The sequence below is a fragment of the Bombina bombina genome, chromosome 7 (genome assembly GCF_027579735.1).
Source record: "Bombina bombina isolate aBomBom1 chromosome 7, aBomBom1.pri, whole genome shotgun sequence".
Classification (NCBI taxonomy): domain Eukaryota; kingdom Metazoa; phylum Chordata; class Amphibia; order Anura; family Bombinatoridae; genus Bombina; species Bombina bombina.
In genome coordinates, this window is record NC_069505.1 from 50,585,444 (window position 1) to 50,613,052 (window position 27,609).

At 37.9% G+C, this 27,609-nt stretch overlaps 1 protein-coding gene across 1 annotated transcript in view; it reads right to left on the reverse strand.

Annotated features, from left to right (window-relative positions):
* Nucleotides 1–10,982, reverse strand: part of LOC128636206 (mucin-2-like) — a 91,945-nt gene extending 80,963 nt beyond the window's left edge. Inside the window, exons 1-6 of the mRNA XM_053689251.1 lie at nt 10,907–10,982; nt 8,709–8,967; nt 6,770–6,884; nt 4,152–4,239; nt 3,166–3,272; nt 804–1,020 (exon numbers count right to left, since the gene is read on the reverse strand). Coding sequence (XP_053545226.1) covers nt 804–1,020; nt 3,166–3,272; nt 4,152–4,239; nt 6,770–6,884; nt 8,709–8,967; nt 10,907–10,982 — 862 coding nt within the window. The remainder of the gene's footprint in view (nt 1–803; nt 1,021–3,165; nt 3,273–4,151; nt 4,240–6,769; nt 6,885–8,708; nt 8,968–10,906) is intronic.
* Nucleotides 10,983–27,609: the final 16,627 nt, after the last annotated feature.

A 27,609-nucleotide genomic window follows, 5' to 3' on the forward strand; every position in this document is an offset into this window, starting at 1 on the left:
CTACCAAACAAAATCCTTCTGGTTAGTGTGAGGCAACAAATTCATATTTAGGAGGACTATGGAAAATATTAAAGGGATAGTCTACTCTAGAATTGTTATTGTTTAAAAAGATAGATAATCCCTTTATTATCCATTTATAAATGATTACTAATGATATTTTTAGACAAACACACATAACTTGTTATAGTTGCAACAGCTTTTAACAACTGTATCCCTTAATTTATATACATATGCATATAGTAAGGGGAGTTACCATAAATACAAACCCATTCCAATCACTAATTAAACACTATTGCATTTGTTAATACACCATGTTCTGTTAAGTGGTATTTAATAGAAATTAATATTTAGAAACTGCAATATCATTATTTACATCCATCAAATGATTATGGGATGAAAGGAGACATTAGATAAATGCAATACCACCATGTAGGTTTCTAAATTGGGCACTGTCTCATGTACAAAATGGCTTCCTACATTGGTTCGATTCTGAGTTTGTTGGGGGAAAATCTACTAAGGAGAGTTTAGTGAGTCACAGTTTCCTTAGGTGGATAGACATTCTATTGAGAAGAATGTCAGTGACTCCCGTGTTAACTAATTAGGGATCAATTGTTCATGTATATACAAGCCATGCTCCTTACCATTATTGACATAAATACATGTCTAAATTGTCTAAAACCTTCATACTTCTTAATGCACAGGTTTTTAGTAGACAATAGCTGTTTTGGATAGCATGGGTCTAATTTAATGAGAAAAGTCATTGTAAGCTACGCATGCCTTTAAATGGTTAAACAAATGCTTACTGCACAAATCCTGATTTCTCCAGGATTGAGGCTTCCCACCAGCATGGGCGCATTGCCGTGAGTACTCAGCCAGGGAGGCACAGAGACAGGATACATCAGTAGGAGAATTGCAGCTGCACAGATCCAACACACAGGAATCTACGTAGGCACCCACGGGAACGCGCAGCTCACAGTCTGCAAAGGCTGAACTGGTCAGCAAGCGGGAACATATCTCCTTCTGCAAGAAGATTACCTATTGGTTACACTCCCAATACACACAAAAAACAACAAAGTAAACTTTAAAGGGACATGAAACTCCAAAATTGATCTTTCATCATTCAAATAGAGAATACAATTTTAAAAAAAATTCCAATTTACTTCTAATATCAAATTTGCTTCATTCTTATGTTATTCTTTGTTGAAGATATATCTAGATAGGTAGCGTGCACATGTCTGGGGCACTACATGACAGGAAGTAGTGCTGCAGACACGTGCACACTCCTAAGGATACCATCCTGCTTTTCAACATAGGATAACAAGAAAAGTAAGAAAAAATGATAATAGAAGTAAGTTGGAAATTTGTTCAAAATATTATGCTCTATCTGAATCATGAATACATTTTTTTGAGTATTATGTCCCTTTGACATGTTGGTCATGTTTCAGATGATTCAGCCAGGCATGGTTCTACAGCACTTGTATGTTTTTTTGTGTTGATCTGTTGACTATAGGGTTGCCGACCCATCCAGTATTTTACCGAAAGAGACAGTATTTTAAAGGGTCACATTAAAGTTGAAAATAAAGATTAAATATATAAATAAAGATGCTCTTATGGTCCATCTTCTTCTAAATGTATAAATTGGAAACTAATTAGAAACAAATGATAATTTAAAATCAGCCCTACCCAGGGCTGGACTGGGAATAAATTTGGAAAATTTGGAGACCAGCCCTATTTCCCGTCAAGTCAGTAGAATGTGCAGCCCCCCCATTTTTTCTCAAAGGTCTCCTTCCCCCAATGTTGTTTTCAGAATTAAATAAGATTAGTTTGTATTAAAAAGTGCCATATTATTGTTATATAGGCACCCTGTAATCCAATTGCATCCATTAATCACCCCTTTTAATTTTAACGTTCCAGCCCCAGCTGCTGCAGCCCACTGGGAAATCTCCTGGTCTTGTGGTCAGCCAATCCAGCCTTGTTTATCAGCTCATCTCACCCAGGATTTAGCAGAATAAACAGGATTTAGGATCCTTGATAGTTTGTGCTTTAAAGGGGATCAGATATATGCTGGTTTGGATGAGTTTAATGGGGAATCTCCTCTCAAGTTGTTGCTACTTGCACTTGATAAAACTATGTATATCACTAATTTATGATGAACTAGTACTAATAAATATCCATCAAGTTTGGCCTCTAATATATAATTCATTCATAACAAGTCAGTGTGAGAATGATACAAGTTTAAAACAAAAGCATATAAAGATTATGGCTAGTAGAAAAACAAGTCAGTGCTGTTGCCACTCAATTTACAGAGTACAACTTCAGCCATATAGCAAGCTGATAAACGCTACATCCGTTGTGTGTTTCAATCATATCACTGTTCGGTTATCACTCACCAATCAGAGTTATTGCATAGTATATATCTATGGCTATAGCCATAAGCCATATAATGCAATAACGATAATTGCTTGAAGCCCAGGCTGATTTCTTCCCCCACCGGCGGTACACACAAAACAGTAGAGTAATAGTACACAGTAACTTGTTGGGGAACCCAAGCACAACGGTCACAGCGTCTACTTTGACTTGTGCACTGTGCTGGGGCCTCCAGGAATCTTGGCTCCTGCTCCCACCTCCCTCCATGTTGTGTCACAGTCAGAGCACTCACGCAACGTCATCCCCCCCTTTACCTGTGGCGTGGTGCTAATTTTAGCAGTGCATCCAGTCCTCCCTTGTGACATGCGAGCGCTGTGCCACCCTTACAGCTACTATTGTGTCCCCAAGAGACACCATCTGGGTGGTCAACTGGGAAAAATCCCGGATTCTCGGTAGGCCAATCTGGCCCTGGTCCTACTATCTTTAGTTCTTGCTTTATGCTGTGTAATTATTTATGCAAATGTATGCAAATGAACATGACCATTATTTGTTTTTCCAGAAAAGGCGACAACACTACATAATTTATTATATGCGATTTGGTACAGAAACAGGTTTTTCTAAAAACATACACCGGAGATGGCAGATAAACTTATAAACTACAAAACGTTACATTTCTATTTATTGATGATGGAAATTTTAATTAAGAACAGCTATTTCTTGGAAACTAATAATATAAATGATTTCCCATTTATTTTGTAATTAGGAATCACTTGTGCCTATTTTTTAGGTTTAGCTTACACAGTCGCTGCAGTTTTTGGGGGCAGATGGTAAAAGATCTTCACACCGTTCTGTGGGTCCGTTCCACTTTTGCAAGTTTCCAAACTGCAGAGGGGTCAGTTGCATTCCTGTAAAATGAAGATTTTTTTTATTAGTGTGTATATGAATTTTAAAAATTGTACAAACAACTTCTAAACAGATTGCATGGCTTAGAAGTTGAAGTGACGGTGTCTTAAAGGGACAGTCTACTCCAGAATTGTTAGTGTTTAAAAAGATAGATAATCCCTTTATTACCCATTCCCCAGTTTTGCACAGCCAGCACAGTTATATTAATACACTTTTTACCTCAGTGATTACCTTGTATCTAAGCCTCCGCCAACTGCCCCCTTGTTTTAGTTTTTTTTTGACAGACTTGCATTTTAGCCAATCAGTGCTGACTCCTAGGTAACTCCATGGGCGTGAGCACAATGTTATCTATATGTCACACATTTTTTAACTCCCTGTTGCTGTGAAAAACTGTCAAATGCATTCAGATAAGAGGTGGCCTTCAAGGGCCAAAAAAATAGCATATGAGCCTACCTATGTTTAGCTTTCAACTAAGAATACCAAGAGAACAAAGCAAAGGTGATGATAAAAGTAAATTGGAAAGTTGTTTAAAATTGCATTCTCTATCTGAGTCACGAAAGTTTAATGAACTATTTCACCCCCAAATTGTATTGTCTGGAACTACCTTTGATATTATGGTTCATTTAAATGGTTTAAAATTAATGGGGTTTTTTCTGTCTCAAAACTGTATCGTAATCAGAATAGCATTTTGTATAGAAGACCAATTTTCAGAAATATATATTTGTACGGGGCTACAAACGTCCCTAGCGCATTTCTTAATGAATGATATTTACTATGACTCTAAAATGGCTTTAATGTTCCATTAACAATGAATACAGCAATGACAAAGAAATGACATTTTTAAACATTCAGCAGAACACGTGTTAAATAAAAAGACGTACCATTCATATGAAATTCGTCCTGTGCTTTACTGTTGTAATTACCGCACAACCCGCACGTGCTGTTGATATATTTGGTTGGCAGGTCCAGCTGGAGATAAAAATATACACGTGTGTGAAATGACAGAGAGGCAGAAATGTATCAGATTTATATTAAAAGGTAGTAAAAATATATGAAATAGGATTGGCCGCAGCTATTAAAGGGGCATAGTACTGTACAATTTGGTTCCCCTTAATGTGTTCCAATTTACTTGTTCAACGTAATGCAGATAATAAAATGTATGGGGAAACTGGCCTTCATGTTTATTTTTGCATTTGAAGTAGCTGTTTTTGCTCATTAAAACCATTTCATATTGTTCTCAAGGATATGACTATTTAAATTGCTTGGGCTTGCAGAAAGAGCAGATATGGTCATGCTATCTCTTTTTGTATATAGAGTCTAATAGTTAGGTATTGAAATTCTAATTAATTCCTTTATGACACTCATTGAACCATTGAGCAAACTGAAGCTGTATCCTTAAAGGGACAGTATACACCAAATTTGTTAGATAACGCCTTTACTACCCATTCCCCAGCTTTGCACAACCAACATTGTTATATTAATATTTTATAACCTTTAAACCTCTACATTTCTGTCTGTTTCTAAGCCTCTGCAGGCTGCCTCTTATCACATGCTTTTTCACAACAGGACACTGCTAATCCATGTGTGCCATATAGATAACATTGTGCTTTCCCCCGTGGAGTTGTGCACGACACAGCACTAATTGGCTAATGTCAATAGATAATAAATAAAAAGTCATGTGATCAGGGGGCTGTCAGAAGAGGCTTAGATACAAGGTAATCACAGAGGTAAAAAGTGTATTAATATAACCGTGGTTTATGTGCAAAACTGGTAATGGGTAAAAAAAGGGATTATCTATCTTTTAGCAATAACAATTTTGGAGTATACTATCCCTTTAAGGGAATAAGGCTGGGGGAAATCAACAACCAAAATCAGCTATTTCAGAGGCAAAAATATCTATTTCTTTACCATTCCACTACTGGGAGATTTCCTGTTTACTTAGCTTTTCTCCAGAGCATACAAACATTCATATTTTCAGTTTGGGTGGCAGTTACAACATGCAAAATCAGCTATTTAAAATGACAAAATAAAGGTAAAGCAAAGGGTTTAAAACAATTAAAAATACTCCAGCAGGTAAAATGTCTCACTGGGAGAATAGCTTACAGTATAATGCCCCTTTAATTAAGAACAGACCCAAAATGAGAAATTAGCATATGAGCCTACCTCAGTTTAGCTTTCAACAAAGAATATAAAGAGAACAAGGCACATTTTATGATAAAAGTAAATTGGAAAGTTGTTTTAAATTACATGCCCTATCTGAATCATGAAAGTTTAATTTTCACTAGATTTTAATAGTAACTCCACAAAACCGGCAATGTTGGTTTTATTTGTCACTGTAATCATTTACCGGCATCATAGCACCAAATACAGTTTAGGTTGTCATGTACTAAAGGGACAGTCTAGTCAAAATTACACTTTTCATGATTCAGATAGAGCAGCAATGTTAAAGGGACATTAAACACTAAATACATGCTAGATAGAATGATGCATTCAAAGAAAAGATTAGTCCATGACTAACATGTAGATGTATTTTTTAAAGTTTCATTAGTTGTTTAAAAAGTGACAAAATAAGTGTAAAGTTTTAGTGTCTATAAAACACTGGGAGCTACCATGTTGTAACTTGTGTTACCTTCTCTGCTGTGGCCAATTAGAGACAGTTATAAATAGGTCACTAGAGTGTGCAGCCAATGGTTGTGCTGGATTTAACAGTGATCTGCACTTCCATTTCTAACAGGAACTGAAAAGCTCACAATTTCAGAATGAAATTACAGACAAAGAGGACAAAATAAATAATGAAAGTATATTGCAGAGTTGTTTTATTATATACAATTTATCATTTTATATTACCATCTCAAAGTGTTTAATGTCCCTTTAAGCAACTTTCTAATTTACTCATATTATCAATTTTTATTCATTCCCTTGCTATCTTTATTTGAAAAAGCTGGAGTGTAAGCTTATGAGTCGGCCCCTTGTAGTTTCAGCTCTATTTTAGCACTTTCTGATTGGTGTCTAAATGTAGCCACCAATCAGCAAGCACTACCCAGGTGCTAAACCTAAAATGGGCCGGCTTCTAAGTATACATTGAAATAAAGATAGCAAGAGAATAAAGAAAAAATGCTAATAGGAGTAAATTAGAAAGTTGGTTAAAAGTGCTGCTCTATCTGAATCATGAAAGTTTAATTTTGGCTAGACTGTCCCTTTAAGTAAAACTAGTAATAAATGAGAGACATTAAAGGGATATGAAACCCAAAATATATCCTGAATCAGATAGAGAATACAAATTTAAATGACAAGTTACTTATATTATCAAATGTGTTTCATTCTCCTGATATCCTTTGTTGAAAGAGCAGCAATGATTGTGGCTTCTGAGCCTACCTAGGTATGCATTTTAACAAAAGATACCAAGAGAATTAAGAAAATGGAATAACAGAAGTAAGCATGCTCTGTCTGAAATACAAAAGTAATTGTGGGTGAATTTAGAGATCAGTTTCTCTCTTACCATGATAGCATCGTCCTCGTTCCACATAAAGACAAGACCAGTTTTGGATAACACTGTTATATACAGGCTGCTCCTCTGTATTTGCACTCCCTGCTGGCTGTATGGCAGAGACACCCTGCAAACAAGACAAGGAACACACACTTTGTGATTGTAATAGAACGTGCTAAATGATTTCATTAAAGGGACACTGAACCCAATTTTTTCTTTTGTGATTCAGATAGAGCATGCAATTTTAAACAACTTTCTAATTTACTCCTATTATCAGATTTTCTTTATTCTCTTGGTATCTTTATTTGAAATGCAAGAATGTAAGCTTAGATGCCGGCCCATTTTTGGTGAACAACCTGGGTTGTCCTTGCTGATTGGTGGATAAATTCATCCACCAATAAAAAAGAGGCCTAAACCAAATAAAAGCTTAGATCCCTTCTTTTTCAAATAAAGATAGCAAGAGAACGAAGACAAATTGATAATAGGAGGAAATGAGAAAGTTGCTTAAAATTGCATGCTCTATCTGAATCAAGAAATAAAAAAATTGGGTTCAGTGTCCCTTTAAGTTACTAATAAAAACATCCTTTGAAATAAACTTTTATTCATTTTTTTACCCTCTTTTCATGAAAGTTTAAGTTTGAACATTGTGGATTTTCCAGTTCTAAAAATGTTGAAGTACACACTACAGAATTCACAAGCCTAACTCTGCTACATATCAGTACCTAACTGGCTTCAGCATAGATGATGGAACAGCAAACAGAAAAAAATATGTTGGTTAAGCTTGTATATGCTGCTCCATATAAGGCAAATGCTGATTGGGGTTTGGTCATTGAAAAACAACTGCAGCAAAAAATATCAAATTTACATTCAGCTCTATGTATCCTTAGTTGAAATGAAAATCTAAATATGCTCTCTTGCATGCATGTTTCTAGAGAACTTTATGTGTGCAACAATACGCAAGTTCCATGAGCATACCTAGATATGCTTATTATAAAGGATACTATGGGATCAAAGTGAATTTGATAATAGAAGTACATTGGAATTTTTTTTTAATAACATTCTCTGTCTGAATCATGACAATTTAATACTGATTTTACTGTCCCTTTAATGGAGATCTAAGTCAAAGATTCAGAGGGGCATCTGTATGGCATTTTAGAGGGACATGAAACCCCCAAACTTTCTTTCGTGATTCACATAGAGCAGCAATTTTAAACAATTTTCTAATTTACTTCTATTATCATTTTTTCTTCATTTTCTTGGTATCTTTTTTTGAAAAGCAGGGACGTATGTTTATGAGCTGCCCCATTTCTGGATCACTATATGGCAGCAGTTTTGCAACAATGTGATCCACTAGATGGCAGCACTGTTTCCTTTGATGTAGTGCACCAGACATCTACGTAGGTATCTCCTCAACAAGGAATAACACGAGAATGAAGCAAATTTGATAATAGAAGTAAATTGGACATTTTTAAAAAATTGTTTGCTCTGTCTGAATCACAAAAGAAAAGTTTTGGGTTTCATATCCTTTTAACCACTATCTACCCCAAGTATAGTGTTCTTTATCATTGTTCTCCCTTGTCTGCTAAGGGACACTAAACCCAATTTTTTTATTTCATGATTCAAATAGAGCAGCAATTTTAAGCAACTTTCTAATTTACTCCTATTATCAAATTTTCTTCGTTCTTTTGCTATCTTTATTTGATTGAGAACCTGGGTTATGCTTGCTTATTGGTGGGTAAATGTAAGCCTCCAATAAGTAAGCACTATCCATGGTGCTGAACCTAAAATGGGCTGGCTGCTAAGATTTACATTCCTGCTTTTAAAATAAAGATAGCTAGAGAACAAAGAAAAATTAGTAAAAGGAGTAAATTAGAAAGTTGCTTAAAATGTCATGCTCTATTTGAAACATGAAAGACAAAAATTGGGTTCAGTGTCCCTTTAAGTCACTCACCTTTTGCCTGAAACTAAGACTTCTGCTCTCTTCATCTCAATAACTGAACCCTCCAACTTCATCACAATCTTAGACAAGGATGTATCTCCCTGACCAGGGGAGCGTCGGATTTGGATGTCAAAGTCATAGGTGTTCTGGCAGTGGGAGGAGAAAACGTAGTTGCAGGTTCCTGGGAACTGGAAGATCTCTCCGTCAAAAGTCTTATAGTGAGATTGTCCCCATGTACTGCAGACGCGACCGTTGTGCGGGGCATTCAATACTGAAAAGAGATATTTATTTTTTAGTGTTTTGTAAATATAAAAGGGAACATCACTTACACTTATGTTTTACTCTAATGTAGTTGTTAAAAGATATATCTACATATTATTCTAAGGCTAATCTTTGGTATGAATACATCATTGTGTCTAACATGTATTTAAGGTTTAGAGGGACATTATACCCAACATTTATCTTTGCATAAATGTTTTGTAGATGATGCATTTATATAGCCCATCTGGGAGCGTTTTTGTAACAATGTTTAGTTTTGCTTATTTTTTAATAACATTGTGCTGATTTTCAAACTCCTAACCAAGCCCCAAAATTTTAGATGTATACTGATGTCTACAGATTCCTGCTGCTCCTGTTTGTGTAATCTGTCTTTTCATATGCAGGCGGGGGGAGGGGGGTCTTTTCCAAGCCCCTTTCACTGGGTTTCCCAGCCTAACCTCATCAACAGAGCTAAACTGGGAGCTTCTAAGTAAGTTTTTAAAGGTTTATAATGGATGCTTAGATCATCATCTGTGCATATTCTTTATAGTAGTGTCCATTACATGCAGTTATATGAACATTGGTGTATATAACATCCCTATAACAGCCCATTAACTCACTTTAAAAATGTTAAGACTTGGCTGATTTGTTATTCTTGTTTGCAGTCCATTTATGGGGTATTTGTACTTGCAAGGATCCTTTCTATTGTGAACGACTGATAAACACTTATTTAGAAAGTGAGGCCCTTATTACGCACAAGAACGTTGATAAATGCTACAGTTGACATTGTCTGTAGTTGACAAAACCATTCTTGAATATCTCTATCAGTAATATCTACAGGCCTCCTCTTAGGGCTGAGTGAGAGAGGCACCTGCCCAGGACCCCACAATTAGGGGGCCCCACAATTTCAGGAGTGGAGGTAGGAGAAGGTGCAATGCACATCCTGTATTTAATTTATGAGAATTGTTTATGATATCAGGAAGTGTAATTTATAGTTCTATTCTTTATAAAGGTAACACTGAATGTTGGAAAGGCGTGGGCCATCCGGGGAACAGTGCATACAGGGGGAGGGGAATAAGGGGGCTCAGTAATATCTACCTGACCTTTTGCCATTTTTCGAAACCATTTAACGTGTATTTTAAAGAAACAAATGTCCAAAACCAATATATCTATTTCTGCTGTCATACAAGTAAGATAGGAAACGTATTTTAAGTATATATGGATATTAATCCTTTCACTAAAGATTATTTAAAATAAAAATGTGTTAACTATAAGCAAGAAGTTAAAATATATATTGTTTTGTTTCAGAGAGAAAAAGAATATAGATATTATGACAGGCTTAATAAAGTTATGGAACTGTGACCTAGGGTAAGATTTAAAGTACATGTTTCCATACTGTTCAATTATCTATCTACCTGTCTGTCTGAGTGTCTATAATATATCTGTTTGTCTATCGATAAGTCTGTCTACCTGTCTGTCTGTCTATAATATATCTGTCTGTCTATCGATAAGTCTGTCTGTCTATCATATATCTGTCTGTCTATCGATAAGTCTGTCTATCATATATCTGTTTGTCTATCGATAAGTCTGTCTGTCTATCATATATCTGTTTGTCTATCGATAAGTCTGTCTGTCTATCATATATCTGTTTGTCTATCGATAAGTCTGTCTGTCTATCATATATCTGTTTGTCTATCGATAAGTCTGTCTGTCTATCATATATCTGTTTGTCTATCGATAAGTCTGTCTGTCTATCATATATATATAATAAATAAGGGGCGATGAAACAGAAAACACATAATAACAGCTATTTGTATATAATACAACCCACATACTTGGCAGACAGACCTCACTGAACATGTTACATAAGGGAACGGCTATTCTATGCAAGGACCCATGATGGAACCTTGTATATGGAGCAAAGAACTTAAACCCAGAGATAAATCACTCACCTCTTTGTAGAACTGTAGCAGAACAATGAATAAGGATTGCAGGCAGGATCCAGATAACTGGACCCAAAGTCCCCATGTTGTATATTGTGTAAGGGGACACAGCAAACTTAACAAGTGAGATAGATCTCTGTGGCCGAGCTGGATATTTATAGGGAAGCTATCCTCACCTTACTATGGGAGGATCAGAGGGGTCTTAGGTTTAAACCTAGATGTTATCACAGGTAAAACTCTAAATTCATTTAATTACATCAGAGATCTCTGCTGATTGAATAAGATTAGATCTGTCCTGTACTGTATCCTTGACTTTCATATTAGCGTAGGCTCTGTTATTATAGGATTTGTGAAAGTGACCAAACTAACACCTTAAAGGGACATTCAACAGCTGAGTACAACTACACTAGCAGGTTACTACTCACCATGATATATATATATATATATATATATATATATATATATATATATATATATAAATTATCTGTCTATATATCTATCATATATCATCTTACTATCATCTATCTATCTATCTATCTATCTATCTATCTGTCTGTCTATCATATGTCATCTATCTATCTATCTATCTATCTATCTAAATATATATATATATATATATATATATATGTTTATGCCATGAACAACATAACAACTGGGCTACTTATGTTAATAAGGGTATTACAAGGTATTCCTATTTAAATTAAAGAGATATGAAAGTCATCATAAAACTTTCATAATTCAGATAGACCAAGCAATCTTAAAAATATTTTTCAACAACAAGTAGTGTGAGTGTGCACTTACACTAACATTAGGGGGCGCACATAAAAATAATAAAATAGGTGTCAAGTCCAATGACAAGGAGTATAAAAAATTCCTATTAGGTCCCCCCCAGTATGTGATAGTTACAAGATAGTCCAAATAGGAGGGTGCTCAGCAATCGTGTTACATCAAAGGTTGTTATCACAATACTTCCATCTTGTACAGGCTGCACTTTCTTCTCTCACTGGCAAAGTGGGATTTCTACGAAACATATAAGCAAAAGAAAATGTGCAGCATGCGTGTATCAGTAAAATCAGCAAACAAAAAAGGGCTCGTCCGGTACACAGGGTACTTACATCTACAAAGAGCACCCAGATGTTCTATTAGACACAGGCAACACATTTCTCAGCGCTAACGCCATTTCATCAGGCATTTGATGAAATGGCGTTAGTGCAGAGAAACGCGTTGCAAAGAATCATTCATTTTTATTGCTCATTGTATAGGGGTCATGGTTTTTAGAAATTATGTCATTTTAATAAATGATTTTTGTTTTTAATCACCACAGACCTTAATTGCATGTGAGCTAGAGCTACCATAAGGAATTGAGGGGTCAATGGACTTGTTCCTGTGATCCAGTGTATACCGGATTACAGCCAGCTGGTTTGCTGTAAAATATCCAGCCTGTGTCTAATAGAACTTCTGGGTGCTTCTGGGTACTGGACGAGCCCTGCTGCTTATATGTTTTGTAAAAAAAATTTTCAATGTACTTCCATTCTTTGCTTTGTTCCCTTGGTATCCTTTGTTGAAAAGCATACCTAGGTAGGCTCTGGAGCAGCAGTGCACTGCTGGAAGCTAGATTCTGATTGGTGGCTACATACATTTGCCAATCGCCACTGACTCACCATATGTGTTGGGTCTCAGTGGTGCAGTCCAGTAATTGAATATCAACGACTTGGAGAAATTATTTAATCTGAACTATGACCTCAATCCCAATCTATGGGGAGCCTCGTTTTCAGATGTTTTTCAGCCTAAAAATACTACTTTTTGATTTGTCGCAATCACAATAGCGCAATTATGGCTGATTCTTGCACTTGCTAATGGTTTTTCGGACACTTGTAAAAATGCTCTATTTACACTATAGAGCCAAAAACTTGCCAATCACAATCGGTTCTCGGGTCACTTTCCAACTACTTTTCGAGCCCAGTTTTAGCGGATAGATTTCATCTTAATTAGTGAGAAGTTAATGAATTTAGACCTGATCACAGGAATAAATTATATACAGGTATACTTATCAGATCATGCCAGTATATTGTTACAAATATACTATAATACACAGGATCAGTCCGGGAGTAACAACTTTTTTTCCCCAAGATACTTACTTCATAACAGTCAAACATATCAGTGTGAGCACTGGTTAAGGGGAAATTGGGCAGAGTTTTTGGTATTTAATAAATCATATATTAACAAACAGGAAATCTTTTGGGAATCAGCTAAGGCCTTTTTGAGAGGGGAAATAAAAGCATGGTTAGTGAAATGGAAAATGATCTCTAGAAATAGGGAACAACAGTTATCTAATACTCTAAGAAATAGCTATAGGAGATATGTAGAAAATCCAGGGGGAAAAACATGGGATAAATATCAAGAGGCTAAATCAGATAGAGATTTATTTATAAATAAGAAATTACTCCAAAAAGATATTAAAAAAACAGCAGCATATTTGAACTTTAACGGGAGGACCCTAAGGTTGCTATCCCTCTTACTCTCCACGAGGAAGAGTACAAATCAAACAGCAGCTGTCAGAAATAAATCTACAAGATATACAAATAATAGGGATATAAAGGATATATTTTACAGATATTTAAAAAAAATGTACTCAAAGGGAGAGATATCAGAGAATTCTGATAAGGTATAAAAGTCCCAAAGGTAGACGCTGAAAAACTGGCAGAGGTTAATGCCCCAATAACAATGGAAGAAATGATCAAGGCTATTGACACACTGAAAGTAAACAACGCCCCAGAACCAGATCAGTTGCCCGCCAAATTATATAAAACCCTTAAAGATCAAATTGTGCCCTCTCTACTAGTATTGTTAAACAGATATTATACACAAAATGAGATGACACCCCCATATTTCACTGCTTCTATCATTAATTTTTTTTTTTAATAATTTTTTATTGAGGTCAGTATATAGTACAGAGATTAGATATACAGGTTACATAAACAGCGAAACAAAGTACATGAACATTATGTGTAATAATACAATTGCCTGTTTTCCTGTAATACAATGAATATAGCTGTAATCATAGTAATGAACAAGCAAAACTGAAGCCTCTTTTTAGTTGATATAAGTCCCTCTCATGCTGAAATGAGCCACTCATGGACCCCAATACATTTTAATTATGTTTAGAGGGAATATAATAAACAGTCTTACTAAACTAGGGAAGGAATAAGTGATGCTGACTGTTAATGCTAGGTCAGATGGATGAAAATAGGGTCAGCGATATGATGAAATGTAAGAATTACTATTAGAAGAATGGTAGTTAGGGTTGCGGTATTTGCGAGATAAACCGCTCATTTAGTCCTCCTAGACTAGAAGGCACATTATATGAGGGGTTGGGGGGGGGGCATTTAAATATGGTAGGTATGATAAAATAAACTTCACGTTAGTAAGATATTTGGTGAAAACAAATAGTAATAGAGATATAACCCGGCATAAAATAGGACATGTAGACATTAAATATGGGCTAGGGTGGACTGAAATACAAGTGTATGTACTAAAATAAGGTAGGGGAGACTACTTATAGCAGAAGGATATAGCCAGAACTTGATGGGACAAACCATGTTTGGTTATATGGATAGGGGAACTTAGTAGATGTCAGCTTGTCAAGCGTGGAATGGGTAATTGTAGAAATCATATGCATTTGCTGTGATCACATAACAGTTAAACATATAGTCTTGGCAACATGTCTGAAACTTTAACATGAATAGTTTAGTGTTAGGAGCGCCTATTAAAAGGCTAAGTCTAATGGGGGTTTAAGCGAAAATTCGTCGTTTAGTATACCAGCACAAGGAGCCCAAGTAAGTAAAATTTAAAAGTTTAATATAGCTTTAAAATTAACAAATTTATTAAGGCAATAGCTTGGTATCTATAATTGCGAACAGATTATAAAAGCATAAAAGTATATGGATCCATATTACTTCATAAATAGACAATAATTAAAAACATTCCAATGGTGAACTGTTTATATGATAAAAACAGTTTATAACAATCTATGATAAAATTGGTTTGGGTGAAATCAAAAAGATGAAAAAATAATACAATAAATACAATAAATAAAATACAGAAATGATGCAATAAAATTCAGAAAATTGTGTACAAAAAGCAGCAAATAGGGATAGGTCGTGTGACCTAGGATAAAAACATATATGTGAAAAGTGTCTTCCTGATATAATTTGAGAAAAAATGTGTTGATCCTTTGAAAAAAATGAAATGGTGTTTTAAACCTGATGAAATTGTGAAGAAAATTTTGTGAATCCCCTCGTGAAAAAATCAAAAAGTGTCCAAAATTAAGTCAATAATTATATCAAAAAAGGCAAAAAAGTCAAAAAAGTCAATTACAATAAATCGAAAATCCAAAATAAGATGTCAAATTGAAAATTAAATCCAAAAGAATTTAAGTGATAATGTGATGTCCAATAAAAGTCAAAAAAAGGTAAAAAAATGCCACCTGTGTTTATGAATCAAACCGTGAATAGCTGAAAGAATAGAAATCCAACTGACCAATTTCTTGAAAATATTTGGATATAAAAAACCATGGATATAAAAAATGATGAATATAAAAAATGATTATAAAAAAATGTAAGACGATCCAATCCCTGTGGAAAAAGAAAAATGCAACATAGAGCAGTATCGTTTAAAATACGTTTACACAAGTAGAAATAAAACTCACCATATATGTCAACGCGTTTCGGCCCACCAATAGTCTTGATAAAGGCCCTATTGGTGGGCCGAAACGCGTTGACATATATGGTGAGTTTTATTTCTACTTGTGTAAACGTATTTTAAACGATACTGCTCTATGTTGCATTTTTCTTTTTCCACAGGGATTGGATCGTCTTACATTTTTTTATAATCAGTTTTTATATTCATCATTTTTTATATCCATGGTTTTTTATATCCAAATATTTTCAAGAAATTGGTCAGTTGGATTTCTATTCTTTCAGCTATTCACGGTTTGATTCATAAACACAGGTGGCATTTTTTTACCTTTTTTTGACTTTTATTGGACATCACATTATCACTTAAATTCTTTTGGATTTAATTTTCAATTTGACATCTTATTTTGGATTTTCGATTTATTGTAATTGACTTTTTTGCCTTTTTTGCCTTTTTTGATATAATTATTGACTTAATTTTGGACACTTTTTGATTTTTTCACGAGGGGATTCACAAAATTTTCTTCACAATTTCATCAGGTTTAAAACACCATTTCATTTTTTTCAAAGGATCAACACATTTTTTCTCAAATTATATCAGGAAGACACTTTTCACATATATGTTTTTATCCTAGGTCACACGACCTATCCCTATTTGCTGCTTTTTGTACACCATTTTCTGAATTTTATTGCATCATTTCTGTATTTTATTTTATTGTATTTATTGTATTATTTTTTCATCTTTTTGATTTCACCCAAACCAATTTTATCATAGATTGTTATAAACTGTTTTTATCATATAAACAGTTCACCATTGGAATGTTTTTAATTATTGTCTATTTATGAAGTAATATGGATCCATATACTTTTATGCTTTTATAATCTGTTCGCAATTATAGATACCAAGCTATTGCCTTAATAAATTTGTTAATTTTAAAGCTATATTAAACTTTTAAATTTTACTTACTTGGGCTCCTTGTGCTGGTATACTAAACGACGAATTTTCGTTTAAACCCCCATTAGACTTAGCCTTTTAATAGGCGCTCCTAACACTAAACTATTCCTTTTAATTTCCTCTTGGGTATCTAGAGACCCTATCGTTATAGGAGCTTAGGTCTTGTAAGTTAGCGCCGTCGGGAAGACCATACACCACCATGAAACTTTAACATGCAAATAATAATAAAAAAAACTGCTTATAGAGGGTAATTTGCATAGCAGTGTAGAGATAGATCTAAAATTCTTCCATAGAGCCATACACTGGTAAAAAATGGGCACCCACTGCCCCGGCCGCTGGCAGTAGTGTGTCCTGACTAAAAGCAACTCCAAAGCTCCGGAGGCATGACTAATGCATGAAAGACAAAACTGGGAAATATATATGGGGGCGATAGTCCAGCCTTACCTATGCAAACATGGGAGTGTAGTGTAGATATCACTATGTAAAAATTCTATTTATCTCATGGGATGTGTGACTAGACTATATGAAGCTTATGAGTACAGATCAGTAAACATATGTGAGCAAGGATTTGTTGGTGTTGAGATCTTAAGGTTACCAATATGTTAACACAAGCACAGTAGTGTCTGGCAGAAAACAACATCTAGATTTTTAAGAGAGTATTACAAACACTTGCAGCTTAGAACTGAGAGAGATGCACTGAAATACATACTTTATATAAAAAAAAAATAACTCTCATTGTCTATATAGGCAATAACCTGTGTCAATTGAACAAAGAACATTGAAACCGTAAAATTAGCATAGCATCTAAAGTAGGTGCCAGTAAAATAGCATTTAATCAAGAGGTCTGTGATGTGACATGTCCCACGATCCACATATTGTGAGGGCAGTAAAACAAGTCTGAAAGACCCCTACTCACCACCTTGTACTATATAGGTTTTAACCCACACCACATTTCAAAGAACAGATATGGGCTTCAGAGAATGGCGGACAAACCCACATACTGACAACAGACAGGCCGTGTTGCAAGATATTTCTCCCATAATTAGGGATTGCCTGTAAGTTACTCCAAGGGTGAGTAGAAACCAGTTTGCCTAGTACTCTTTATGAGCTTCTTCCTGGTGCACTCCTGTTTCAAGTGAGGTCCGGACCTCTCCGTGATTACAGTGGTTGACTCTGAGGTAGAATACAGGGGTCCATGGCTTGGCTGTTCAGAGAGGCTAGAATGTTCCCCATAAGTTGGCTGAAGATCATCTAAGGGTTGAAAGAGTGTGAAAGGGTCTGAAGTAACTAGATTTCCTTGATGTAGAGGTTGGGTCTTCGCAAGGTCACTCACCTCTAAATAGCTGCCCACTGCGTCTGCCTCTTGCTGAACCGTAGGATAAGGTGTTACCGATTCTGTGGTGTTTTCTAAGGCAATTGCGGTCTTGTCGGTTGCAAACCCATCTCGATGCCACGCTGTGCTATAGCCATATCCCCAAGCTGCCGCCAAATCTCTTTCAAGCATTGAGAAGTGCGCCATAAGTGTATCACCAATCACTTCTAATAGTTGACTTTCGTCGGGTTCCATTTTGTAGATGCGCAGTGTGGTTACCTTTTTGTATGCAAATAGGTTATATTACAGTGAGGTTCCTATATTTAATGTCCGTGTGATGATACTGCTTAGTAACCCGGTTCCCTGGGTAGGGTTGTGTGCGGCAGCTTTCCTCAAATTATATATCGTGTTAGAGGCCAAGTAGAACAGGTTGCAAAAAGGCCGGAATTTTACTGTTAATTCCTTAGGGTAGACTTGGATGCTTCATACAGGGCTGCTGAAGATAGACTGTAGACGCGGTCCAAAAAGCACCGTCATGAATTATTGCCAGTCAAGGGGTTATTTGAGATCGTGGACACGCTAGAGCATAAGTTGAGCTTGATTATAGCAATCGGTACCTAATTTTAGGTTTTGAATTCAGGAGCTTAGGACAAACACATCCAGCCGCTTAAGTTGTTGGCTCCGCCCCCTTCTATCATTAATTTAATACTAAAAAGGAAAAAGATCCAGAACTAGTAACTTCATACAGACCAATATCCTTACTGAACACTGATTATAAAGTTCTAACATCTATACTTGTTAACAGATTAAAAATTATTCTTAGCCCACTTATACATGAGGACCAAACAGGGTTTATGTATGGTAGAAACCCTTTAAGAAATATGTGTAAAGTAGTAATGTTAATAGAACACTACTGGTTGAAGGGCCACAGTCACAAACAGAAGAACGAGGCTGATCACTATAGATGCTGAGAAAGCATTTGACTCGATCATGTGGGACCACCTGTTCGAGTCATTAGAAAAATTTGGCTTTTCTGGTCATTTTCAGGACTTTATTAGGCTAATTTATAAGAACCCTAGCATAAGTTGAGCTTGATTATAGCAATCGGTACCTAATTTTAGGTTTTGAATTCAGGAGCTTAGGACAAACACGTCCAGCCGCTTAAGTTGTTGGCTCTGCCCCCTTCTATCATTAATTTAATACTAAAAAGGAAAAAGATCCAGAACTAGTAACTTCATACAGACCAATATCCTTACTGAACACTGATTATAAAGTTCTAACATCTATACTTGTTAACAGATTAAAAATTATTCTTAGCCCACTTATACATGAGGACCAAACAGGGTTTATGTATGGTAGAAACCCTTTAAGAAATATGTGTAAAGTAGTAATGTTAATAGAACACTACTGGTTGAAGGGCCACAGTCACAAACAGAAGAACGAGGCTGATCACTATAGATGCTGAGAAAGCATTTGACTCGATCATGTGGGACCACCTGTTCGAGTCATTAGAAAAATTTGGCTTTTCTGGTCATTTTCAGGACTTTATTAGGCTAATTTATAAGAACCCTAGCATAAGTTGAGCTTGATTATAGCAATCGGTACCTAATTTTAGGTTTTGAATTCAGGAGCTTAGGACAAACACGTCCAGCCGCTTAAGTTGTTGGCTCCGCCCCCTTCTATCATTAATTTAATACTAAAAAGGAAAAAGATCCAGAACTAGTAACTTCATACAGACCAATATCCTTACTGAACACTGATTATAAAGTTCTAACATCTATACTTGTTAACAGATTAAAAATTATTCTTAGCCCACTTATACATGAGGACCAAACAGGGTTTATGTATGGTAGAAACCCTTTAAGAAATATGTGTAAAGTAGTAATGTTAATAGAACACTACTGGTTGAAGGGCCACAGTCACAAACAGAAGAACGAGGCTGATCACTATAGATGCTGAGAAAGCATTTGACTCGACCACCTGTTCGAGTCATTAGAAAAATTTGGCTTTTCTGGTCATTTTCAGGACTTTATTAGGCTAATTTCTAAGAACCCTAGCTCATCCATTTTAGTTAATGGAGAATTGTCTCCAAACATTTATTTGGCACAAGGAACCAGACAAGGATGCCCAATCTCCCCACTTTTATTTAACATCTCGTTAGAATCACTAGCAATAAGTCTGCAAAAAGAATTAGAAGGGCTATCTGTAGGGAAAAAGAGGATAGTGCTTTCTTTATATGCTGATGATTTATTACTCTTTATGTGTAATACAAAGAAAAATATCCCCATTCTGTTGGAAATCATTAAAAAATATAGCTCCTTCTCCGGTTATAAAATCAATATTGCTAAATCAGAGATACTGTGGCTATGCAAAAACAAGGAGAGTATTAGGGATATGCCATTTTTAGAAGCACCTTCCCCGATGAAGTACCTGGGCATCTATTTGTCCAAGAACCCCACAGAATGATACAACATTAATTATAAACACCTTTGGAGTTCATTAACTCAAAAACTAAAGGAATGGGAACATTTTATGTTGTCTATTTCGGCAAAAATTCAATTAATCAAGATGATCCTCTTTTCCAAAGTTTTATTTCTATGTCAGAATTTGCCACTTTTTATTAGGGAGAAGGACCTTAAGAAGTTTTATACACAATATAATCAATTCATATGGGGGTAAAAAAAGACCAGAATCACACTTAAAAGATTAATGCTTGGGGCAGAGCCAACTACTGAATCGGTCAGATGTGTTTTGGTGCAGCTCCCGGCAATAAGATCCGATATTAGGGGTCATTCTACAAATTTAAACGAATCTAAGCCTAGCATTTGTGTGGATAGACCCAAAATCAGATATACTCTTAGGAGCCCTAAAGGAGATGGAGAAGCTGCGCTGAATTCACAACTCCTTCAGTAAAGCTACATGCTGGGTGACCACAAGGACAGGGAAACAATTCCAAACACCAACCAGACAAAACACCTTGCAGTTTGAAACGTTCCATTAAGAACTTAAAAGTAGTCATACCCTGCAGAACTACCTCGTTAATCCCGCAGGATGGGAGCCGCCATTTTGAGAGCATACGAAAAACAGCAACACCAGAATCTACCTATTCTAACATTATGTGTGACACAGCATCACTAGACAGACGGGAGTCTTGTGTGCTTCAACTTCTTGAAGAACATTTTCAAAGCCTTACCCTACAGACAGAGGGGCTCCTTCTCGGTTTGATAACTGGTGACAGCATTGCCCCGACTGTGCTTGAAGATGGGGAGTGGCGCCATCTTAGAACACATGTTGCTGAAGGAGATACACCAACCTCCCTTGCTGCCGTGTCGACTCTTGATCGGTGTGGTGACTCCTATCTCAGCTGTGTGGGTAGATTGGGTGTCGAGCGGAAGTGGTGCAACTTTGAGATTAAGCTTAAAATAGAAAACACGCAAGCGAAATTGAAGGGGACTAGTGTCGAACTTAAACAACTAAAGGCTGAGATATACCCTTATAGCTCCAACTCTTATAACATGCATTGCAAGGTAACATTCATATCTCCCTCTATTGTTCATACTCTCTCCAGGTTTCACTGTTGCTTGGACTGGAAGACCACCCTGTCCTTTCTCATCGCATTGGACTTTAATCACATTAATTTTGTGTTTGAGAGAATGGGAATAGGATAGCCACAGCATTTCTATTATATGTTCTAAAACCTTTGCAGCAGTGCGATATGGATATAGGCTGGCACACATATGCTGAGCATGGACAATAGCACAAAATTATGTTTCTTTGCCATATGATTAAGCGGTAAAGCTACATTAACCTTTTGGTACTGTATTGACTTTGCTTGCTACTGTTGATTGTCCCATGTTAACTCCAAATATATACGCAGCCTATATCAGCCTCCAATATTAACAAACTGAAGCTGTTTATGTACCGTTGCCTTTTGTATGACAGCGAAACGTTGGATATCTTTCAGGCACCTTATGCTTTTCTTTTTATTATATAACCCGGTCACATATCCTTAATTAGCCTGTTTTCCCCTGGAGCTTAGTTTGAGTAGACAGTACCTAATTTTAAGGGTTTGAACCTTCTCAAATATTATACCATCCCTCTCTCCCAGGAACAGAAATTGATAAGCGATTTGACAAGGATCAGTTTCATCTATGCAGTTTATCATAACACCACGCAGCTGTTATTTTATTCTACTATAACAGAGCCAGCTTTGCTTATAGCTTAGCCTTAAAATGAAGGCAATTTTGCACCTATCCTCTCATTTACTTGCTTTGTGTGGTTGCACTACTGGCGGCTTAGGTGGTGCTCCATGCGTGCCATACATAATCACACTTTACTGTAGGAGGTTCGCTTCAATGCTTGCAACACTAGCTGTGCTTGGTTATCTATATATTTGTCTGCAATATGATTTCTAAAGCTTTACAAATAGAAGTCAAGAATAGACGCTACAGTCCAACCTTGAGTCCTGCAATATTGTTTTATGTATAAGTATACCCAGTTACCTCCTGTTTTATCCCCCCCCCTCCCCCCTCCAACTAAAGTACTCTGGCATTCTTTGTAATTTTGCCCGGAGGCTAAATAAGCGGTTTATCTTGCAAATACCGCCAGTGTAATCATACTTTCATACATACAATTTAAGGTCTGTGAGTGACCCCTTATTCAACTATATATAATGCACCTTCTTTCATAATTATATAGCGTTAGACCCAAAAGTTGCCGCTTGTTTCATCGGGGTTACTCTCCTTTTTATGGCTTCGAATAATTAATGGTAAGGGCACGCCACTTAATTGCAGGCTAACTCAACGTTATTAAACAGACTTGCATGCTTACGCTCCCTCCTAGCTTTTTTTCTCTCTATGTAAACACAAAGGCCAAGTGTGACCTATAATATTCTGGAATGGAGCGTAGGTCTCCTTTATCATAAGCTCTAAAGATGAATGCATCAATTACCTCTAGTCCTTACTCTAGCTAACTTGCAAATTTGCCATAGACCTTTATTATGAAGCTCTACAACTCGCGTTTGTTCAGTTTAATTTATCTAGTTCATCATATAAGCGTAAAAAGGTCATTAATAAAGCGTCTTATGCCAGTTATCAATGTACACTGATGTCTGTACCATGCTTTTTTGTTTTAGTTGTTAGCATTGACTACTGTAATGCTATTCTTTTGCAAAATACTGTATAAAACATTGATATTTGATAATAAAGAAAAACATAATGATTAAAAAAAAAAAAGATTAATGCTTAAAAAGGAATCGGGTGGATTAGGGTTTCCCAATTTGAAGTACTACAATTGGTCAGCTATGGTAAAGATAGCATGTGATTGGTTAACAGAAGCTAATGTAGTAACGCATATACAAATAGAAGCAGGCTTAGTATACCCAATATCAATGACAGGGCTGCTCCACACAAAAGGCAAGGAAATACCACCGACATTAAGAAAAAGAAGACAATTTACATCATTGTACTTGCATGGCATAAATATGCAAATGTACTACAAATCGACAACACGCTATCCAGATATAGGACTATTAGTGGTAATGTGGGATTGGCTCCGAGTGCTGTAACAAGAACTTTTAATTTATGGAAGCATAAAAGATTAATCTAATTACACCAGTTACAGGATACAAATTTGGGGACAATTAAAGCATTTTTTGAACTCTGTCAAGAATTTGGGTTACTGAATTCAGATTTTTTTGCTCATCTGCAGATAAGACATTTTTACTTTAATACGGTAACAGAGATTGACAAAGATTTCAAATCCGAAATCTGTCCAGTCTAACCTCCGTTAGATGGACTCCGTCCTGCCTATAAAGGCTTTTATCCCCTAATCCCCGGACAAGATGTCAGAGTGCCTCACGACAAAACCTCCTAACTCAGTTACTACCTTCCCAATGTCCCTATTAACCTTCTTCCTAACAACGAAGGCTGCTTTGTGACAAACCATATGCCTCCAGTGTAACCTAGGAATAACTTGGGACCACCCTACTTTCAATCTAGGCAACCATGCATGCAACCATTTAATATCTGCACTCATAATTTTTATCAACTGAAGGGTAGGCAACGCACCCAGGTCGTTGCCTCCTAGATGTAACAGTAGTATGTTGGGACGACCCCACCTCCAGTGAGCCTCCTGGATAAGTGCTGGTAAGTTGTACCAACAAAGACCTCTGTGCCCTAGCCACCTGATGAATGCCTGGGAGGGGTGAAACCAAGCCGGCTCCCATCCGGGACTGCTAATGCTCTGATGGAGGCCCAATGGACAAATGAATGCCTGACAATCCAGACTTTTAGTGGGTTATTGCCTCTACAATGTTACCCACCATACAACCAATTAAGCAAAGGAACAACGACACACCAGAGCCATTCTTCCTATCCTATGTACTACCTTACCTAAGTTTAATTGCAAGGATCTTCGGTAGGCCTGACATAAGTATTGTAGCGCTGCAATCTCAGACGCTCTAGCACCTTAATCCTATACACTTACCAACCTAATGCAGCTGCACTGGTCGCCGTGCCAACCCTAAAGGAATGAGGAGCAATGCATGCCACATCCAGCCCCACCTTTTGCGCTGGTTTTGCTAATACCCTGCGGAATAGAAACTTAGTTATCTCTAAACCATTTTGGTAAATTAGATAGGGCCCCCCCACGGGGCGCCAAGCTCCAAATTCAGTTAGCACTGCCACAGGGCAAATCCTGTCATCCTCCATTTTTGGAAGATGCAGCCACACTCCCTTTCCCTCCTGATCTGTCTTGGATCTTGGAATGAACAATAGAACATATGGGATATGGTAATAGGCTCTCTAATATCTCTTGTCTCCAACTCTTTGCAACCCCATCCCCTTACTGATTGCCTCACTAGGAAAGTGCCACTAAAGTCTCTAACTTTGTCAGCTTGCTGAAGAATGACAATGCTGCCAATTTTCCTTGCACTAAAGAATTCCTAACTCCCTTAGATTGAAGGTACACCATCCACTCCAAAAGCATTACCTGTGAAGCCTCGTAATAAGAGAGATGTTCGCTTTCGCAGAATGTCTGCCACTCGTTCCAGTGCCTCGCGTAAGCCCTCCAAGTTGCAGAAGCCAATGAAACCATAACTAGGGGGGAACACAGATTCCCAGGGAATTGCCCAGATTGCCCCATACCCCGTGAACAGATGTAGCGACTGGTTGGATTCTGCAGGTATTCTCCAGATACAGATCCCATTAAATTCTGAAAGAAACACTTCCCAGACGCCCAAATCATCTTTCATCTCATCTGAGATTCTTACCCTAGCCTTTTGGGGTCTAGATCCTCCTAGTTGCGCTTCAAAAAATCCGCCCCATAGAAATGACACAACCAGCGAAGTTTAGCAGCCCGAGCAAGGATTTCAATTCACGCACGACAGACATTGCGCTCTCCTGGTACTATGCATCGTGTCCAGCAAGCGTATCAGTTTATCCTCGGGCAACCGATAAAGCTCAGCAACAGAGTCTATTTCAATCCCTAGAAAAGTCAGGCGCTTACACGGACCCTCCATTTTGTCAACCGCGAGAGGAACCCCGAATGTGTTCATGAGGACAGTCATGCCCTTAATCAAGTCTGCGCACTGGGTGGAATTCAGATCTCCCACCAATAGGAAATCATCCAGATAGTGGGTGATATGATCCGATCCGGTATACTGCACAAGGGCCCAGTGAAGGAATGAACTGAATGCCTCGAAGTATGCGCACAATATGGAGCATCCCATCGGGAGGCACATGTCCACGTAGTATTTCCCTTTGAAATAGCAACCCATTAACCTGAAAGATACAGTATTAATAGGAAGGAGTCTGAGTGCCGATTTGATGTTGAGCTTTGCCATCAGAGCCCCTACTCCCGCCTGCCTCACAATATCAACCGCAGACTCAAACGACTGATATTGAACTGAACTTAGTTCCGATGATATGGCATCGTTTACAGACCTTCCTTTCGGAAAAGAGAGGTGTTGAATAAGGCAAAATTGACCTTTCTCCTTCTTCAGCACCACCCTTAGTGGAGACACCACGAGCCATTAATTGGAGGATGGATAAACGGCCGGCTATGTATCCCAAACTCACTCCCTTACCAAGTTTTTCGTGTACCGCATCGAATATGTTCACATACTTCCTACTATGTATATCCTTTACCACCTTTGATTTTAAGTGCTCCTGTAAGCAGTAAGAATCATCAAAGAAAATCTCCCTCCAAGGCAGACTTCCTATTACTCGCCTGCATGACTACACCCTCTGCAGGTGCAACATTACCTGTAACTAACACCTTATCTATGGACTGCACATTGCCCTGACTGCATGCTTTATTTCTATCTGAAACCAAAGTTCTAAGCATTCTATACACGTGTTTTTCCCCTTTTTTATGTAGGCCTAACTCACTGTCACTCTCTGAGCTAGACCCAGAATAGCTTGAATCCCCTTCATCGTGTGTGTGTATTGCTAATGTTTGCTCACTAGTTTCCATAAGCTGCAATTCCCCTTGCGCTGTCTCAGAAGAAGACCCGACTGCGTCTCTGGATGTGGAAGGTGCTGTCGTTGTCACTGCCGACCTAACTGCTACCTCCATAGATCCTGATTGTGAAGCATTCTGCAATTCCATCTGTGGGAAGAAAGAGAGGAGAGGAGTACCGGCCGCATGGGAGGTTGAGGCACCACTCACGCTTGCCCCAACATTCACACCATAAGTGCCCATACTAGCACCTTGTTAATCCTAAACTTGCAGTATCTGAACCCCTTCAGCATATAACCTACTTACAGGCCCTCATGTACTAGAAGCATATTCATAATTCATATTCCCCATTTGGCTATCAAATGCCTGATGAGCTGGCATATCCCTAGGCATGTCGTTAACATATGATCCCATATGCGGCCCTAGCCTCTGCCCCTGCCAATTCATACCCACGTCCCTTAGCCTCAAAGACCCATGGCTCATGATGCCAGCCCCCCGTTCCCAAAATAGATCATGGCTTGAGATGTTTCACAAGCGCATTTGTCCCACACTGCGCCCCTCATACCCCACCCCCATGGCCGGCACCCCCCTCCTACCTTGTGGTAAGAGGGATGCAGAGAGGGCTGTCCTTTTTGCTCCTGTCCTGGTCATTGACTGAGTGCGACCGCGCCCTCACGGACCACAACCAGAAGTCCCGCCCACCGGAAGTACGCCGGGAGGAGGAGCCACGATCACGGCCTGTGAGGCCGCATCCGCAGCATAAATAGGCCTACTAGGGGCAGAAGGAGGTGGGATGGCCACAACGGCTGGGGCCGGGTGGTGGCTGCCTTGCTCCAGAAGCCGTGTGGTGGTCGAGAGAAGGGGAAAATCTGTGGATGGGCCACGTCCAGGCTCCTTACTGGGGCAGCTGGATGTGGGAAAGAGTAGTTAGAGACCTCGCTTGGGCCCGGGTTGTGGGTAAATTTTTCCGGAGGCCATGTGGCGGTCAAAATTAAAGGGGAGGCTGCAGAAGGGCCACGTGCAGGCCCTGGGCCAGAAAATACCGGGCCCAAGGCTGCAGAGAACTAGCGACCACACTGTCGCCAGTTGTCCCGGGGAAGTGCCCCCAAATCTAAAGGCCCCTGTGGGACAGCAGGGGGAAAGGGCCCCCCGATTGACCCACCGGTTAGGCCACAGAGGCTTCCTGTTCCTGAACCTGACCAAAAGTAGGCCCAGAGGGGGGCCTGTATTCACTAGCCTGGCTACTGATAACCCCTGCAGAGGCCTCTGCTGGGTGTTCTCTCCCACTCCC